This window comes from Anopheles cruzii, chromosome 3 (assembly GCF_943734635.1).
Source record: "Anopheles cruzii chromosome 3, idAnoCruzAS_RS32_06, whole genome shotgun sequence".
In the NCBI taxonomy this organism is placed as follows: Eukaryota; Metazoa; Arthropoda; class Insecta; order Diptera; family Culicidae; genus Anopheles; species Anopheles cruzii.
The window spans coordinates 66,090,760-66,111,387 of record NC_069145.1 but is presented as its reverse complement, the minus strand read 5'-3'; the positions used below and the strand labels follow the sequence as shown (position 1 = coordinate 66,111,387).

At 52.4% G+C, this 20,628-nt stretch overlaps 1 protein-coding gene across 1 annotated transcript in view; it reads left to right on the top strand.

Annotated features, from left to right (window-relative positions):
• Positions 1–16,614, top strand: part of LOC128270812 (uncharacterized) — an 89,642-nt gene extending 73,028 nt beyond the window's left edge. Inside the window, 5 exon segments of the mRNA XM_053008233.1 lie at positions 4,212–4,603; positions 11,658–11,790; positions 14,612–14,750; positions 14,835–15,593; positions 16,028–16,614. Coding sequence (XP_052864193.1) covers positions 4,212–4,603; positions 11,658–11,790; positions 14,612–14,750; positions 14,835–15,593; positions 16,028–16,614 — 2,010 coding nt within the window.
• Positions 16,615–20,628: the final 4,014 nt, after the last annotated feature.

Here is a 20,628-nt window from a genome sequence, read left to right as displayed (position 1 = left end):
AACTTACCGGAGCACACTCCGTACTAGTTTATTATTTACGATGCTAAGTTGCTTTCATTTGCGGCTCCTCTCACAGAAGGCGCGGGCCGGCCTTTCTGGTTCGATGTGCAAACGAATAGTGGCCAGTAACAAAGTAAAATGCTACGGACCACGATGATTGAATGGGTTTCGGAATTGCATACCTTACGTCTGACGGAGGAGCCAGGAACACCAGCCACCAACAAACTAATAAATGAGAGCGCATCGCGATTGATCGTTGATCAACGCGTGGCATTGACGGTTCACCGATTATGCGCCATCCATACGCAACACCGTGAACCGTGTTTCAGGGAATAAACTCATCCACATGAAAGCACCCCGGCCCGGATCACGCCCGATGTTTTCACATAACGGACTGAATAGGCCGAGAATTGCATTGCATCAGCAGATTGCAATCCCACGATCCGCGCTCCTCACCGGCCAGGTGTCGGAAAAATAAGGCAAGCGATGCAAAATCCCTCTCCGCCGCCACACGCCAGCTTATGCAACGCCAGCAGAATGCAACGCTTTCGGCGGAATGTTTCCAAAGCGGATCGGTATCCCCAACACAGCCAAATGGTCGAATCGGTTCACACATTTGTAAATAAATATTGCACGACATAATTTATTTTCACGCGAAAGTGCACCGATCGACCCGCGCAGGCCTGTTGCGTTGGCAGGACGCGGTCCAGTGACAGGCGTTAAATTCACAGTCACCGAAAAGGAGCAAAATTAAAGTAATTTTGGGAGGGACAAAAAAGAATCCCTCATCGCGTTGCGTTACGTGAGGGTTACGAGTGCGTAAACGTAATCAAGCGCTTATTAGCTTGTTGGGCGCATCATGACGGTTGGCCTATTCCATCACAGCCACAGCAACATATTGTGCCAGGCCAGGCGCCCAATAGTGCCTTCACCGAATGAGCGCGCTATTTATGGGTGCGCTATTTATCTTGCATCAAAAAGTAATCAATTACGGTTTCCTGCAAATGGCCGTCTGCAGCTCGGAAAATTAGCAGCGATTAGACCACCCCGCCGACATTTTGAGGAGGCGAATCGCGCCCGGGCCACATGTCCGTGCCAAGACAACGTAATCCACATTGATATGCTTGGCCCGCACGTCAAGTCAGTCTTCGTCTATCGCGTTACGATCTTCGGCTCCCGATAATGTCATAAAACGCGCGTTGCTTATGAATGAATTTACTGGCCTGGCCCGCGCTAATGGGATAGGTGCCGGCGGCGTCGATGATGGAGAACATCCCACCCATGAAATCACGGCCCACTGCCCGGAGACCCGGAGTCATCGATTATGGTGAGCCACCGGTCATCGGCTATCGGACGCTCACGGATAATTAACCTTATTATGGCTAGGTGGTCCGCCTGTCGCGCCTGTAACGACCTGCGTAGGCTTCGAAAACAACCCGGTGGGCCACGGGCCCTTTCTACTTATCATCCTCACTGTCCGAGCAGCTTCCCGAACGGGGATAGGCCCATTAGCGGAAGGATAAATAAATATATTAAGCTTCTGTAGCGCCTCAAGATCAAGAGCTGATGTTTCGACCTTCTCTCGAAAGGTCAAAACCCCCCTTCAAAGGTGGATGGCGTGTGGTCAAGCGCACGTGGCCGTGATAAACGTGATTGAAAGTCAATTCTACCCTACCTATCGGCCACCCCAAAGCTATCGCTTTCGGATTCGGCCTGAGGAGGTTCGGATCGGTAAATGCAAATGAGGACTGACAGTATCTGGCTGGCATCGTTGACTGCTGTGGCATTTGGCGTGCGCAGTCTGGACACGGGACGGGACGGGTGGCCAAAGTGAAACATTTTGACTTCTCGGTGGACGCCACATTGTGTGACACATATTCTCTAACCCAACCCGACCGACCCCAACGGAAGGTAACGTCGCTCCAAACGAACCAGTCGGATCAGAAGCTTGAATATTTGCAGCTGCATATGAATAATAAAAATCGAACTTGACGTTAGTTCCTTTTTCAAAGGCTTCTTTTACATAGGTTTCGCATTTCGCACGGGTCCACCTGGCGCCGAACGAACAACAAACCACTTGAAACAAATATTTGGCCAATGGTTTTCATTTTGCAGCTCGGGAGAAAAAACCCCCTCCGACAGCCTGACGTCATCTGGAGCTTCGAAAACACGGAACAGCGGAACATTTGCACGAAAAACACGTTGCATTTTTAACATGCCGCCGCCACCGTTCGGCTACACAATTTTTCTATCATCGTGCTTCGTTGCCCGCGACCCGCCACCGCTCAGCCAAACTGTCGCCTTCGGGGCGTGTGTTTTTCCGGCTCCGGCATAAAACACGTTTAAGCTGACATTTTGATAAACGGTCCCGGCTAAGGACACATTTTGTCTCCGGCCCGTCGCAGAACGCGCATTTCTTTATCGCTCGAAGCGCTGGAAACATGTCGCCATCGTTATCGTCGGTCGTCATCATCGTCATCATCGTGGCCTCGCTGACTTCTTTGCTGGCTGATCAGCACGCTCCAGATGCATTTTTCCGTAGTGCACCCGATATTGTGCGGCATTTTGTTTGCTGGCGCGCGGGAATGCAGGGAAAAAATCAAAAGCACGACGGCAAGTGCACGAATTGGAGCATCAGACAAATATTGTTCATGCGTTGTTGGGTGCAATTTTCCATTTTTTGTCGGGGGCCAAGACGCAAGAAAAGCGATCCCGAGTTCCTCCAGGTGTGCCCTCTAACGGTGCTCTCAGTGAATCGTTCAGTGCACATTAATCAATATTAAAGTGGCCAACGGTAGGCCAACTTCATCTTTATGATAATGTGAGCCGCGTTTCGGGCCTGCCGGGTGTTGTTCCAGCAGGACGATTCGACCACGAGGCCATCTATCTACCGCTCGCGGTGCTTGTCACTCAATTTGCATGATCGAATACACAACGGCCGGGTGGAAAAGTTTTCCCATTTTTCAAGTCGAGGCACCGTGCGCTCAACTACTCATCATCGCTGGGACTGGCCAACGCAGGAAATCACGTCGATCAGCAGGCACACAAACCGTGCCATGAACAGGCCACTAAAAAATTTCATTTTCCCTTGATTGATAACCAATTCCGGCCGTGTCCGGCGAAAGTGAGGTGAATTGGGCAAAGTTTCACCACTCCAAAACCGAGGCTCCCGGTCCGGTTTTCGAAGAACCCTGGAACACTCTGGTCTTTGGCGTTGCTGGAAGCTACTTTTATTTATTCTGAACACTTCTGAACACGGCAGCACGGTGGGGCCGAGCATCGGAGTCGGCGAAGGACTGGGTTGCAACAATAATAATACGATTTTAATTGGCAAAATTTTCCCACTTCCCGTCAAGGGCAAATGCTTCAAAATGGCCGACGTTCCGGTTCAATGTGAGCACCGCATCGCGAACTGTTGTCCGATGCTTCAAAAACTCACAACCCAAATGAACCCAGCGAAGAAGCATATAGTACTGTCCGCCACGTGCTCTTCATTAAAGCACTAGCCAGGACCTCCTGGTCCACAGGCCGACCGGAGCAATATGACCCTTCCCTGGACACTGCCCGGTGGACCTGGGGCGCTTCTGAGCATAATGACACGAGTGCCGACTGCGGTGAAGGTGATGATGTCGCCGCCGACGAAGCGGAGAGTACATTTATTACGACAATTAATTGAGCGCTTCCGACGGGGGGATGACGGTGCTAATATGAACGCCTGTCCCGGACAGGCGCCTCGTCCGGAACACCTTCCCGGTTGGTCTGCGCTGCGCTGACGTTCATTATGAAGGATCGCTTGATGAAATGCATCGTCACAATGGACAATCAGCAGCCACAGCAGCAGCTCAGGGTTGCCCAATAGGGAAAGCTTTAGCATTAGATGCACCGTGTCCTGTGGAAGACCCAAATATGAAGAGGCTGCTCGGGGTCCCAATCTATCAAGGTTTCGGATGTTTTTAACCACCTTCGAGTGCTTCCCAAGAGCGTTATTCTAAACGTCTTCTGCTTACGGTAGCGTTTAAATAGCATGGAAAATGCAGCCGTTCAAGGCTCCGTTTCAAGGACGAAAGGAAAAGCCGGACAAACAAACGCCGGCCGCCGACGAATCGTACACATTGGCTGACCATCTATTTTTTCCCGTCGATTTCGTTTCGCCGTTCTCTCACCGCACTCTCGTCTCGCTTTCCTCTCGTCACTCTCCCCCCCCCCAATAGGAATGGTATGCACTGGTGATGGCCCTCCTGTCCGGGTTTCTGCTGCTCGGTACCTCGACCCTGGTGGCGATCACCGTCCTGGTGACGACGGAGCTGCACGGCCCCCGCAAACTGGTGGCCGCCACCAACCTGGCCACCGGCATCAGCGGCAGCATCGGGCTCAGCTGGTTCCTGCCGCTGCTGTGTGCCACCTCGACGCCGCTCTTCTACAACGTGATGCTGGAGTCGCCGGCCCAATGGTGGCACGAGACCGGCTCGTTCGGCTTCGTCCTGTTCGTCATCATCGAGGCCCTCTTCACTGCGCTGTTCGTGCTGCTCTTCCTCACCCTCATCCGGCGGCTGCTGTACCTGGCCCGGAAACACGACAAGCACAACACCTCCATCCTGCGAAGGTAAGTCGCTAAGGACCACCCGGATACCACACCCCGCGGTCGGTCCGGGGATCCTCTTCATGTTCCTCGCTGGAAACATTCGCCACAAGACGCCGGTCCACTCGAGGGCCATCAAACACTCCGCGCGAGGAGACGCACCATCCGGGCTGGGCCGGGTCCTTGGGATGGGTTTTTAACAGACCAACTGCTGCACGTAATTTGATGTGCTCCACGCTCCTTCGCGCAGCCCGCGCGGTCCAAAGTCCGAAGCATGAAAACATAAAAGCACGTACCGGACGGAGCGCATGGCGAAGAAGATGGATCACGTTTGCGGGTGGATGGTGCCGCGAACATATCAATCGGAACCTTTCGCACCGGACACCGGAATCATTCACCGATTTCCGCTGGAAGATGCGCTGCAATGGTCTCCGTGAAAAGACCACCACGCCACCTTTCGGTCGGGGAGTTGATTTAAGAACAACATTTTGCTAATGGCCATGCTTGGTTGGTGCACTCCAAGCGAACTGCAGCAGCACCGTGATTGGAGGTAATGAATTGGGTGCACTTATCGTGATCAAACATCACCTCCCATAGGATAAAAGCCGCCATTCGCCGTCCGTTCCGAGTCCTTCCTTTTGACGGGTGCTCCGATGCCTTGAGCTATTTGGCACCGTTTTTTTGTTCACTAACTGTAAATAATCGCCCCGGCCGTGCATGTCCCGAGTGGGATAGTAAATGTTCCGTTCCTCACGTGAGTCGACCCCGAGACCGGGAAAGTTAATCAGTGTCCGATCAATTTTTTATCAATTTGCAAACAACCCGCCGTATCCCGGTGCGACTATCTCTCTCTCGGGGGTGCGTTTAAGTCCTTAAACCGATAATAATCGACCGACTCCGGGACCGTACCGAAGGGGCTGCTATCCATTTCCGTCACTTCCAAAATGGAGAGGCCCCAAAAATGATAATCATTTGGGAAAAGGAAAGGGCAAATGCGATCGACCGATGGCAAATCGGCGTAAAGTTGGGTGCCGTGTCCTTCGGGGACTAATCGGCACGGTCACCATCGGTCGGCCGGCCACCGAATTTATTAAATTTGTGTGGCGTCCATATGGCGCCCTCTGTTGGTCGGGTTCAACATAGTCAACATGACACGCCGAAAAGAATATATAAAATCTGCAACCCTCGGGCAGGACGATCCGCCCCTCCCCCCGGGGGGAGTGTCCAAGCCTAACTCTCGGAGCCGGTGAAACCTTTTCCGATAATCTGATTATGGAGCTGGAGAATCGAACCGTTCCCCGAGTGGACCCGATTTGCGCTCAGAATCACCCGGCCGGCTGTTCCGGGAATCGTACGAACCTCCCGGCGACTTGTTGAGCCCCGGGTGACAATCCCGGGACAGAGGCCTCCTTCTCTGTTTCCCGCATCCTTCACGGTGCCACGTTCCGAGGCCCCCGGTGCCCACGTGTTGTTTTGTTTTTACCCCCGTCCCTGGGGACCGCCGCACGGAATGTGACGAACGGTTGGCGTGCCAGGAGCTGCCTGCACCGCCTGAAACGCTAGGAATCTATTTATTCACGAACGTCAACCTCGGAGCGCCCGGAGGAAACCTTATTTTCCTGATTGATGAAATGTGCCGTGCATGTGCGGAAATGTATGCCGTACGCCACAAAACGTGCCCCCGTACCGGGGCTTCGTATTTTCTTCGTACCACACTCATTGGCTTTCGGCTGGGGGAATACGAGAATGGTTTCCGGCAAACAGCGTGCGCCAGATAAACACACGGAATGGAACATGATTTTTCGAAGAAAACATTGAGACTGATGTCTGTTTCATCGGCATGCAGATTAGAGTGTAAGACAATCGGACCGATTCCCCCGAACGGTTTCGTTCTCTTGCCAAACAATTCCTGGAACACTATCCATAAGCTCGATTGTTGCCTGTGAGCTTACACAATGGTTCCGGATTGTTCCTAATGAGTGCAAGGATTTTAAATTAGCGCACCAACTCGTCGTTAACCAATTTTGTGGACTAGTCAATTGAAATATCGAACCAAAAACGTCCGCCAAACCGTTGGGGCGTAGTTTATTGATTTATTTTCGTTCGAATGTTTAAAAATAAAACACCATCAGTCACCATCGCCGAATCCCGGAGCCGGTTTTCATGGTCCGTTAAAACACACGCATAATACATCACCTCTCGCTGGCGCGGTTTTTCCGCTCAATTGAGCAGCAAATTGCTGCAAAAATCGTCCATCGGACCATTCCGGGATCGAACGGTGCGACGCCAGTCCCTGACGCCGGAGCCGGAAACGTGGAACTCATGCTGAACATGAAGTTTAATTTGTTGTACCTTTTCGGTTTTTTGCCCTTCCCAATCGCCATTCTTTTCGGAATTCGGCAGCATAAGCATTACGCTCGATTCTGGGCGTTTCGTTTCGAACTTTTCTTCACGGCCGGCCGACCGACCGACGCGCCGTACTCGAATCCTACCCTGTCAAACAGTTCATTGTACCGGCTCGAAACCGTAGTGAGCTTTCTTTTTGGCAACACACGCTTGCTCGTGTAGTTCCACTCTTTCTTCTCCCCCGTGTGGTCAACAACTGGCAAACTGGTTGGCCATCGGAAAAAAGTGCCATCGAAACACTTCCCAACACTTGCACTGCTTTGAAGCAGCAACTCCTGGCCGACGTCCCGGGCCGGGAGCCGCAGTGAAAGCACTTCCGGCGCATTTATTTATATTTGATCCTCGTTCGGCTGCCTCGTTACCTTCGTTAGGGGAATTGCAATTGAGAGTCTCCTACCGGTGAAGGCAGAAAGGCTGCATTTTCATACACTGACGGCGGCGCACTCCTCGCCCTGGTCCGGGAGTAACAAGCTTTCTCAGGTCTATCCCAGGTCTATCGACGATCCCTCTGGAGCACGCGGAAGATGCTGCCCGCCCAGACATCCCCGTAGAACCCCCATTAGAACCCATCTTCTGAATAAATGACAGCATAAAGAGGGCCACCAACCCAACCCCCAATCTCGGCTAACGCTCGGCTAGCGAAATAAATCCTCTCCAGCCTTATCCGATGCTTCCGGTCGGGTTGCCAGAGGAGGAGCAAATTTTTGGGACCCTCCCGAGCCGAGCGAAGGAGTTGAGCACAGGCGTGGTAACGATGGCTCAGGCTAAGACTCTATTGTCGACCGGTTCGCAGAACGTCTCGACCGACCGACCGACCAACCGACCGAGGAGGCAAAACTTACCCAACAACCATTTTTCTACCGGCCTCCGAAGGAAATCCGACCCCAGACCGCGGCGCGACGTCTCCGACCTCTACAGCGTCGCCTCGGTTTGGCACTCCACCGGTGGGTGGTGGTGACGATCCGGTAGCTGGATTATGCCGGGGTCCGGTTCTTCTTAGCTCAAAGGCAAACGCCAATGCCGGGCCGTGCCGGTGCCGGGAGAGTACCGGGCTTAACGTTGCCTTCCGAGAAACACGTACGGATGTAAACGATTTCTTTCAATCATGCAGATAAAGCGAGATTTACGACAGCACACACACCGCGCTTCGGTGCATGGTTTTTGGCCGAAGTCCCGAAGCCACCTCGCCCAACCAAATTGTCCTTTTCCGGGCGTCAAACACCAGCCCCAGGGTGTTGCGGCGAGAATTAGATTGATTTTAATGACCAAAATTATGGCGAGACGAAAGCAATGGTCACCTTACTGCTTATCGACCGGACTGGTGAATGGTTATTTGACTTATTTGGCATCCCCCTATGCGAACGCCAGTGGAGCTTTCACAATTAAGAACGCATAAACGAACCGGCTCGGGTACTTTTATTTGCTTAAGAAAGTGACAGAACTGAACATTGTCGATTGGTGCCCTACTCTTGGCACTTTAGCCGATTTAGAATAGGTATTTAAATGTTTGTTTTACTGTTTTCGAACGGTTAGTTCATTGCTAAGGTTGCCTAGTATTTCCTTCTTTAGACAGCAAAGGTTTTGGCGTATTTTTCACACAATTTGTAAGCCTTTAATAGCTAAAAAAAGTCAAATGATACCCAGATCTCATTTATCATGGTACGGCTACGGGAACTGCCACGGACTTCTCCGATCAAAATTTGAAACATTTTCTAATCAAACCAACATAGAAACACACAACCAATCGGAAGCGGTCGCTCGTTAAGTACCTTAAAGGATATTGTGACATAAATTTCATCCTTGACATACGTAGCCAATCATGATAACACTGTCCCGATGAACTGCCCGCCAGAACTTTGCCCCCCGACAAGGCACTGCACCTAATTGAGCAATCGGATCGTCTCAGTTACAACACAATTACTTAATTCAATCTACAAAACTGCCTGAGAAAACAAACCCCATTGATCGAGCACAGTGCACCGATTACCGGTCCGGTCGTCTCGGACTGGAATGAACTGGCGGGGAGGAGTGCCGGATGTTGATGGACCAGAAAGCAAACTTCAACGGACCAATGGTCTCGGTTGAGTCCGACAACCGGCCGGGTGGCAGGATTGCATCTACCAAATGAACAAACCTGCCCACAAACATTCACACACACACACACACGGCCGCAGGAGACTCCGACAAGGAAGTCAGACGAGCTGGCAGAGTTAGTTTGTAAACAAAACCGAGAGTCCCGAGCAAGCCGTATCTGACCTATCTGGTTGACGTGGTCTGCCGAAGGGGGCGAGGGACCTACACCGGACACGTGTTCACGTTTTATTGCGCCTGGGACACGGGTACGGAAGTGGATAAAATATCCGCCAGCAGGACAATAACAATCATGATGCATTCCATTGGGTCACCGCCGGACGCCGGGCTCTACCACGCGCCATTATCGGGCGATTGGGCGGGATGGATAATCGAAAAATATTCTTCCCATCGGTATTTGGAATGTTTGCGGACAGTCCGTTCGTCCGGTCCGAACAAGTTTTCCAATATTCCGGGTGGTAGCAGGGCCGGATCCGGGTAATGCTCGCTCCCAGCTTGTTGCGAGAACAGGCCGAATTTGAATTTAGTTTAGTACAAGTGGGAACAGGCGTTAGCTGCTCAAAGGAAGGGTGCCTTCCCCCCAACGAAAATTCGTAACACAGCTAGTAGCACTATTTACTGTAGCGGAAAAGTGTCATAAAAAGTTTGACTCTAACTCGGCCGGAGTTCGTCTTACAACAAACAAAAAACGAGGCGAGTACTGCCACTGAGGAGCCGGCCGGGGTGTGGTCGTACTTTAGCGGACGATTTCGTTAAAATACAGAAATACACATCGACTCCTGAAATAAAGAGAGAGTCGTCAACCTCGTACCGCGCGTAACTTTGTAAGAAGCGAAACTTTAATCCAACCCACAGACGAAGGAGTATTGACTTCGCCAAAGAAACTTTCGAGCGGGCCAAATGTTGGACAAAACGCTGAAAGGGTGCCAAAATCGTGCCTTCGAATTGCTGTGCACGGGTAAACTTAATTAAATTGGTTACAAATTTGTAATCCTCTAAACCAATCCTTGTGCCGAAACTTGGGTCGCCAATCCAAAGGCTTGCCAAAGGTGGTCGCACCTGTTTTTCGATTCAAACTCAGTTTCGCCTGAGCTGCGGATCATGCGTTTTCCGTTTTCCTAATGACACCAACAAGTTCGGCCCCCCCCGTAACAAATGCTGGATCACCGGTTCGCAAACCTCAGCTGGCAACCTGAGTCAGCTTTGCGGACTCGGCAAACTTTTACCAATGTTAGGTTCAGTTGTAGTGTACCGGACCGCACTCGCTATCTCGCCCCAAAAACTTCGAAACGAAAGCTCCGTACTCCGCGTGTGTGTGTCGTGTGAAAAATGCCTACTTCATCAGCGTTTTTGCTACTTAAAATTCAATCGGATCGCCGGGTCGCCGGGAAACTTTGGTGCGGCAAAACACCAAACCGAGCGTCGGCCCCGCCGCGGGAGGTCGGTTTGGAGGTTAGCGTTTGCAGATGTTTGATGTTTTACTCAGCTGACAAAATGGCTTCATCATCATCAGCAGTAGCACCAGAGGTGGCGGGTTCGGTTCTCTCGTTGGTCCTATGCGCCAACAGCACCACCGTCGTCGTCGTCATCGGGGATTGATTAAGCTGTGGAAACTCAAGCGTATTACCCTCTTGGGTGTTCTCACTCTACTCTCTCTTTCTCCCTCTCTCTCCCTCTCTCTTGCTCTTTTTCTCGGTCCCGACACACCAATTTGTTGCGGACACGTCCGTTGGGAAAACCTTCTCGATATCTGTGTAGTGTAGCGTTCAAAATAGTTCGTTTTTCCAATCCGCTCCCCTTCTTTTTCCGGTGACGCGTTGCTCCTCCGTAGTCCACCCCCCCGTAGTCGCCGCCACCGATCCAACGTGTCCCGTGTTCCGTGCCATTGAAGAAACTTTTTGCCGCCCCTGTGTGGCAGTAATTTATACCTCACACCGGGAACGGAACAAACTCACCGACACTTCGGGAAAATTGGCAAAAGAAAAGAACCGAGAGGAGAAAACTATCACCGCACGCGCTCTCTGCGCTCTGCAAAATGCGGCCGCATCGGTTTCGGATCGGTTTTCGGAAAAAAAGAAAAGCACGCCGCACACGAAGGGAAATTGTTTTCCGCCGGGCTCGATAAAAAAGACGAAGCGTCTTAAGCGGGGATCATTTTCATTCGCCCCACGAGGTGCCTACTTTGTCGCGTAAGCTGTCAAATCTGCTCGTTGCGCTCGGCAAACGCTCGATTTCCGGCACCTGCTTCGATCGCCCAACTTGGTGTGCCAAATAGTTGCCGACCGAAGCAGTTTAGAAGGAGCTCGGCGTCTTACTCTTTTGGCCGCGCTAAGCAATTCCACCGAGGGCGCACCAAGAAAGCACCGGTCAATCGGGGAAGGGCTAGAAAACGGATATAACGCTGTATCCGCCTCACGTGGGGCGTGCGCCATCGTGAAATCAAAGTCCCGTCTGCCAATTGTGCGATTATGACCGATCCCCGCCACGGGCAGACCCCGGCCTTCGGTCGATTATTATGCGCCCATCCAGATGTCGATTTGCCCAAAAACCATTCACTTCGCATACCTTCTTCACCCGACAGGATCGGCCTGCTGTACCGGACCGGGCTGCTGTTCGTGTCGAACGTACTGTGCCACACGTTCTACCTGGTGTACGTCAACACCGACGGGCTACCGTCCGCGGGATACCTGCTGAGCGGCAACAGCATCGCACTGGTAAGTCCATCCAATCGCCGCGCCGCGTTATACAGACCATAGTTTCTGCTCTCCGACGTCTAGCTTTGAAGCTTCATCGTTTTCCTCGTCGGGATTAGCGGAACGACCCCGTCCGTGATAAAACAAATCGTTACGGAGGCAGCGACTGAAGCAACGGCTATGGCTCCAAATTGTGATACCCGAAATGATGATGATGATGATGGAACGATGAGAGAACTCCGGCTCATATTGGGCCACGGTAGCCATCAAATGGATATTACAATTCTTGCCCGTCTTGGAGCAGTTTATTTTTGGACTTGCGTTATATTGTTGCACCAAAAGGGAAAAGCCCAAGCCCATAAATAAATCCGGGGAAAAAGGACCATTACGGAAGCCTCTCCGAGGATCCCCACGGAGGCGGCCCCACAACCCGGTTCGCGTTCTCGATCGGATCGGAGATCAGAAATCTTTACCACCTAATTATTTCCAATGCTAACGTTTCATCTGCCCAAAACCGGTCTATATTTATACACTTGGTCTACCGCTCGGTACGGCATCGATCGGGCTCCAATCACGCCAGCCCACGAACCATTTCCATTGCAATCAATACCTGCCAATACCTGCGGCCTGGGTCCGGTACGGATTTGCGTTGGCCACGACGACCAGAAAAGAAAGCCGAATACGGGACGGTCCCCAATCTTCCGGGGTACACTTTCACCTTCCGCCTACGGCTGGACGCATGGGCCCCAGGGTGTTCCCCCTCACCCCGGGACGGAGCCGGCCCCGAGCACTCCGACCGAATTTTTTCGCGCCAACTAACAATCAAACCGGATTATAAATTATTCACCCCGCTTGATTTCCCTACGCCCATTTTGCCGCTCGCTCGCTCGTGATCATAAATGGAAAATTCATGCCGACCGGCCCGGAGTGGAGCCGGGGGTGGAGTGCTTGTTGCTTGATTTTCCTTTTTCCTTCACCGACGTGGGCGACTCGGAGGCGATCGGTGGCGAAACGACGCCACATCTAATATCCGTGCCCGTCGATCCCATCTATACTTTAGTGCGGAAGGCGCCCCGACTCGAGATTACCGATATCCGGGGGCGGGGGTAGCGCATGGCCACCCGTAAGCCCCACTCCGGAGGCTCCGAAAGCGCCAATCTGCTGTGGTGCGGTCTGCCGGGCAATAAACGGCACCCGGAACGGAACGGAACGGTTTCGGGTTTTGCATTCGTTTTTGGTCTTTCGCATCCTTGTGGCGAGTGTTCGGGGCAAACTCTTGGCGTCCTCGGTTCGATTCTCGCCGTGTGGTTTGCTTTCGATTCCGGCTGCTGCAGCTGCATTCCGGGGCGCGACATTCTCTCGTTTCGGTGGCTTTCGGTTGCTTGCTACCCTGCACCGGTTCACCTGGTCCATGAAGAAACTTTTCCCCAAAGAGCCAGCCGACCTTCGGGAGGTGGTACCATCGTAAAACGATACTACTGCCGGTCTGGTGTAAGGCGCTGGTACCGACAACGAAAGCTGAACCATTTGCACATGATGTTCGTCGGAATGACTTTTCTAACGCGCCCGTGAACTGCGCTTTCGATTGGCATTGGCCCCGGTGGAAGGTATTTTTAAACGATTTCTTGGGTTTTATGTCTGGGCTCCCCCTTGGCTGGAAGGTGGAAAACAAGTGAAGTGCGCGACACAAGTTTCATCTCCGTTAGATTCATTTCCGGCGTTTTCATTTCGAAAACCGTGCTTTCTTTCTTTCCATCGATTGAACGAAGAAAATGGGACTTGCGTTACGTTGACGTCACGTTACGCTTTTGCAAACGATGCCGAAAGCAATGAGCTCCGTGCGCTGAAACTAATGACGTTGCGCTGCAATGAAACATGATACACACCGCATTCGACCATTAGCATCGTGGCCCAGCTGGGCGGGTAATGAGGTCCCAGTGACCGTCCTGGGTTCCCATTTCCTGCCAGCGAACGTCGAAATTTGCTTATAGCGCGACTTGCGACGATTTCGTTCATAACGAGCGGGCTTCGACAGTTAATGACTTCATGTCCATCCGAACGCTCTCGATCTGCACGACAACTCTCGAAAACATGCATTGGATTTGTGTCACCGGTTACGTATCGAATCAGGGACGAGCAACGGTCACAAAAAGGTGGCCGAAAGGGCACACTATGACCCGAAAGGGCCACCAGAGCCACACGAGGAGCCGTGTGTCCGGCCTCGAAAAACGGATTGACAAACATGAGGCTCTCGGTCAAAGTCGTTCTCGAAGGCCCGGGACAACAACCCGCGGGGTGAACGCGTGAAAATGTGACAATCGCGGGCCAGTTGGGCCCGTTGTGCTCGGTCATTGTTGGACCGAACCGAAGTAATATCCGTTGCCGACTTGACTAAGAGGTCCAGCGGGCAGACCGGCCATCGGACCGGCCAAAAAAGGGCTACGTACCTCATGAGCATCTGCGTCAAGGGTTGACCTGGCCCGGGGCATCCCGAACCCGAGAGTGAGCCGTCCCGAGTGGAGCTAACGAGTGACGCACTACGCCGTCACTGTCCGGCCCGGGCACTAATTGGAAATGGATTAATCGAACCAGGAGAGTCCGCTGCAGAGCGGGGACCTTCGGACAGCGTTAAGCTCCACTAACGAGAGGAATGAAGTGCATATCACAGAAGGACCCTCTTCCTCGCCGTTCGGTGGTCATCATTAAGCGTGTGGTGCAGTAGGGATCCAACAAAGGCTTAATATGTAATTTCTGGAACCCACTTTTAATATGTAGCTTATAGCGTTAATTTAAATTCTACATTAAATAGCCCTTATTCGCCTGTCTCTCTCTCTCTCTGTAGGGTTTTTGTATATTATTCAGCTTCATCGTGAAGGCGGAACTGAAGCACGACTCGACCGAGTCCATCAGTAGCAAATCTAGCACCAAAAATAGTTTAGACGAAAACTTTTGCTCGGGATCAATCAATAGTCCACTAAGTTGTGAGTATTGGCCACCGCTCGCCTCGCCCTTCCTACCCGCACTATTGTACGCTATTGACCGCCACTAAGTTTCGGGTTTTCCAGTTTATACAAATCAGGAATTAGATAAGGATAACGAATGCCCACCGTCGGCGGCGGGTAAGACAACGAAAATTCCTCTGACAATACTGTCGTCGCAGCAGCAGCAGCAGCAACAACCTCACCACCAACAACAGCAGCAGCAGCAGCAGCAACCTTCTCACATGACCACCATCGAGCCGCGTCTGCTCGTGGACGGCCTGGAAGGGCACAACATGGACACTGGGTTTCTGGGCGCGCACGGGTCGACGGGAGCTCCCACCATCTGCCAGCAGCTGGTCACACACGAGACGGCCCTCGCGCTGGCAGCGTCCTCTCACGGGGCGATCTGCAACTACACGACCATCACGGGTCCTGCGTACGGCAGCGCTTGCTACGATCTGGCCGGCAACCTTCTCTCGGCAACGGTTCTCCCCGGGGGGACCACGACCACCAGCGGCGTTGCCGGTAGCGCCGCCGGACCACAGGCGACCGCGCTGATCACGATCGAAACCAGTCCCGGCATCGTGATAGCGACGGGGCCACCACCGGGCCCCAGTCTGGGCTCGGGTAGCAACGGTGGCGGTGGTGGTGCCGGACAGCCCGCCAGCGTTAGCATCGAGTGGCATCCGCAAGCGGTTGGACCACCGCAACACTCGCACGCCTGTGGCCACCGGCCCGAACCTCTGCCGGCCACGGTCAGTTTCCTGCCAGCGCTGGCTACGACCGATGGGGCCGATTTCGTTGGCGTCGCTGCACTCGACATCCTGCAGGGAGTCGGTCAAGGTAGGCCCTTTGAGGAGTCCTTGCTTTAGTTTCTTTAGCCCGAAAATGCGACCCTGTGGAGAGGCCCCTTGAGTACCGACCTAACAGTTAATTAGGGACCTTTTAAGATTGTACGCCGTGTGCCGAGGGTTTCCGGCACAGATTAAAGCGACGCCCGGGCCGCATCTGGCAACAAATTAGAGCCTCCGAAGTGGTGTCGGCAGCGAGTAAACGAACTCCGCCGTTCAAGGACCCAAGTCGCAACCCTTTCGAAAATCGTCATCCGCGTACTCGGGTGCCAAGCCGTCATATAAGTCTAGTGCCTGCCGCTGCTCTTATGCTCCGTCTGTCGGTTGGTGCTCAGTTCTGCGTCAACCGGCGACAGATTGCCCCTGCCTGCCTGCTCACTCACCCGCTCGGCTGGAAAATGACCTTTTTCTCTGTGATTTTTGCAGACAGCATCGTCGGGATCCGGAGCAAGGCGCTCGAAGTGAACGACGCCGCCGCCAAGAAGGTAGTTACCGTAATCGAATCCCCGTGCCTGATGGGACCGGTGAGTAGCTCGCCGCAAACGCGGATTGGCAAGCCAATCACGGCAACACCATCAGCATCACCGACGGTCCTGCCGTACTACTCGGAGCAATCCGGCCCGCCGATCATTACCGTCACAACGACGACGGCGACAACGATGGCGGTGGCGACGACGGCCACGCAGGCGGCAGACGATCCGACACGGATCGACGGTTCGATGTTGGACCGCATCTCGCACGACCTGGACTATCTGCTGAACCGTACCACGGGCGAAGGACCGGCGGCGGCGCCGCCGCCACCACCGTCCACCATCGTTCCGATTCTGCTCCGGCCAACGTCAAGCTCCGGTAGCGGCGTGACGAGTGCAACGACCGGAACCAACACATTGCCGACAACAGCCGGCCACCACCAGGCACCGTTGGGCTCCACTAGTGCACCACCACCACCAGCGCCCACTTGCCACGGTGTTCACGAAGTAATTATCGAAGAGTCGGAAGAGCTAGATAGCTAAATGTTGGTGCTTGCTCCCCGCAAACACGTGCTGCTGCTGCTGTGGGGCCCTTCCTGGAACCGTACGCCCGACATCCCGATACTGGTGCCGGTCTTATCCGGCTAGTTCCCGTCTACCGGCCGGTAGACGAAACTACCCCTCGGATCCCCTGAAGGGCGAGCACTCATTAATTATCGACACTGCGCCATCATAGGTCGAGCAGAATGCATTAATTATGTCCATGAGCACAGATAGGAAGCCCTTTTTTGCGGGGCTCCCTCCCTCCGGGCTCTTGTTATCGAGAGCGTTATTTTAAACTGTTACTCCGTTACATTGTTGCACCATTAGTTGCCAGGTTTATGAATTGTTGATCTTAGTAGCCTCTGATCAGTTACAAAGTTTTATCGATACTCTTCGACGGCTGGTTTGGGACTGCTGCGACTTCGAGCTTCACATAGCGTGCCCTCCGCAGCTGCTGCCCATTGTCGCGCCCGCCGCGGAAGATTGGCCGTCTCAGCATTCCACGCTCGCCCCGCCAGGGTTTCGTGTCGCGCACAGAGAACTAAGATGTCTCCGGCGGAGCTATCACTGCCGTGGGTCGCAATGCAATTAGCGATAATGTAATAAGGCAAATTCAGATCCTTCCTGGCCGGGCGCTGGGTCCTTCTTCTTGGAGTTACGTTCGTGACAGGCCGATGAAAAGATGGCGGGAAGGATGGTATCGATCCGACGAGCGGTGGTGGTCGTGAAAATGATGAAGCAATTTTCTGCCGGCCCCGTGGCGCTTAACGCACACATTGTTGGGCGATGATTACACCGGAAGCCGTGTCTGGGTCTGGCCCCCCGCGGGCACACTCAATGGGATGGGAAGATCCCATTTTCCCCCCACTTTTTCGCCCGTCGCTGCGTGGCTTGCGTGACGTTTGGTAACTACTTTCCCGAGCTGGCTGGTGGCACGCAACCCTCGGATTGCATCAACGGCGGAACGGGTGATGGACTGCCAATCGCAGCCGCACGACTTCGTGACCACGGACGCTCAACTGAACCGATTACGTGAGCTTATCTAGCGCTCCCGTAGCTTTCGATTGGCAAACGGGGCCCTATCTCAACATGACGCGTCTAATTTGGCGTGACAGAAAAATAGGCAGTTCTGCCGGATTTCCGGTATCGGGAGATCAGTAAATGAATCCACCGGACCGAATGAACCGACTGTCTTGCCACGGGCGGAACTGAACCCCCGGAAGACACCAGCAGCAGGATTTCAGTTGTGTACTGCAGGAGCATTCCGATGCTTGGTTAACCGTTAAGTATTCCTAAGGCATAGAGTTGTAAATTGGCAGTGTGAGTGTGTGTTGTAAATAGTAGCAAAGTTATTGTACATAAGTAGACGTGAGCAAGCAAGTAAATAGTGAAATAAAGTTAAGAAAATCCAACTCCTAGGTTCTAGGTCCTCCAATATTTTATCTTTCCCCCCCGGAACGGCCACCAAGTGTATAATGGTCCGAAGCACAAACGTTCAGTCCCTGTTGATAGCACAATGGTTTGAAGCCACAGGTTACTAGAGAAAAAGAAAGCAAAAAATCAAACTGTCCACCACGGCATGGTTTTAACTGCACGTGCACGAACCCGTACTTTGTACATAAATCTCCTATTCGCCAATCCATGAGATTCACCGGGGCTGTCAATCGGAACAGGTTACTTTCAGCACAGGACAGGATGTAAATAAATTTTCTAACCCTCAGCAAGCGCTGACCGTAACCAGAGCTGAGTGAAGAGTGTTCACGGAATTGGATTGGCAGCATAGGAGTGAGTAGCACCAACTATGAAAATGCGAAAAGATTAACGGTAGCACCAGATAACAGTGAGTGAGACGAAAAACGGATTGTGGCCGTACGCGCGTGTACCTCCTAAGGACTTTGTAGTTAGCGAAACCGGATACCGGTACCTGTGACGCCGCCACCGCCGGAAAATACATGAGGCCAACGGGGCAAACAAACCCACTCCCGGCTCCCGTGTGCGTGCAGCAGCACGAGGATGAAAATAATTAAAAAACTTCTTTTGATTTTTCCACATCCTGGCGTGAAAGTTTTGTGCGGAAAGAAATTCACGTAATCGCTTCACCACCGACCGGGCACGGTTGGTTCGGTTAGGGCGTGTAGCCGATCGAAATTAAAACACGCCCGTTGTTCCTTGGTTCGACTTTTCACATAATTTGACTTCGATTTTATTTCCATCGTCGGAACGCAGGTAAGACCAAGGTGGTGGGGGGGGTTCGCTCGCACGCAAAGGGTCCGATTTCATATTTCGTCCCACAGCTCAATTGTGTCACCAATAATGGCCACCAAAGTGGCAAAATGGGACGACCATTTTTCAAATGCACCGTTCGCGCGCTCCCGGAAGGTGAGGTGAAAATAATTTACGACCACGGAGAGGAAATCTTCAAATCCATTTGTGGGCCACATTAAATGGGCCGCACCGGCCGGAACCCCTTGGGGTGTGGCCCGCGAGAGGCAGCAGGCAGAAGGCTGACATTTATTCGGGGCATCACAAATCATTGCCAAAGTTTCCATTATGTGGCGAGTGTGGTTGGCATTTTTATTCCAGTTCTTTTTGTTTCGCTCTCTGCGAGTGTGGCCACAGCCGGCCGTGTAATGGTTTGTCTTTTTGGGGTACTTTCGCCTCAGTTACCACCGACAAAGCATTAACGTTTCGCCCGTGTTGAATGCTTTAGTTGAATAACTTGAGTTGGGTAATTATTTTTAACTGAGCGCCTTTGGAACGTTCTTTGAATCCGTCTTATCCCGAAATGACGGTACTATAAAGAACGAAGTACGCTCTTTCACTAAATCCACCGCCAACTATATTCCCATCATGCACGCCAAAGGGGTACAAATTTGTCGTCAACCCGATAACGGTTCACCGGGCAACGGTCTCCCTTCGCTTGGTCCTGGCGCTGATTCGACCAATTCCACGAACGGCTCAGTAAAGGATAACTGCGGGCGAACAAACCCGAAAAGCTTCAGTACAGCAATCAAGACCATTTGGGAGACAACATTTAAGCATCCACATTTCACGCACGTCTGTTGCAACGGTATAAAAAAAACGGAAAAGAGAAAGATCCAGGGAAGAGGCTACGATTCCTCTTCTGGTAAGTAAACACTTTGACGCAGCAGTCAGCAACAGTACGTGCACAGCAATCGGAATGTGTCCTCTCTGCCTGCAGCATCCACGGCCCGCTTACGGGACCGCATGTTTGCCATCCTGCGTCAAGGTTTTTATTTGTTTTAATCTCCTAAGTGTACGCACCGCAGCTTAAGGCAGGGCACCCATGGCCCCGCCGCAACGGTTGGCCCAACGGGGAGAATTTTGGTGGCGAGGAAGTAAAATTAAGTTCTTATGAAAAGCATTTTCTTTTCGAGTGTGACTCACATTACCGCAGCCACCAGCTGCGCCATGACTCCGTGGGCCGTGGTTTCATTGGCTTTCCTACCAGCGGCGAGGTTTGCTTTTGTTCCGGACGACGTTTTCCAGAATTCCATCGCGCGCACGACCACCGAAGGGTATTTGCTTAACGTTTCGTGTTGACAGGAATGTAACAGCTTATAAAATCCGATACCGGCGGATGCTTCAGTAGCGTAATGTTGTAATCTTTAGACAAACCTGGAAGTAATTGACGGATTTGCGGGACCGCAGAAAAACGGAACCGACGTTTTGCTGGCCCGTTTCAGCTCTTTTTCGGAAAACCAAACCAATCAATCGTGTGATTAAAACTTATCAATAGAGTACTTTATATTCAAAGCATTGTATGCCAACCTCGACAGGATAAGACACATCGAAACGAAAACTGAAGACAAACGTATGAGCCAGCGCGCAGAGATAAAACAATGCTAAAGTCGAGAATGACGCGCGTGATGAACGATTTTGGCTTTCCTCTCCAAAACGAAGAACGGAATATAATTTTGATCTAAAAACACACTAACCGCCTACTGCGGTGGGAAATACATTATGTCTACACTATAGACCCAACAAGTCCAG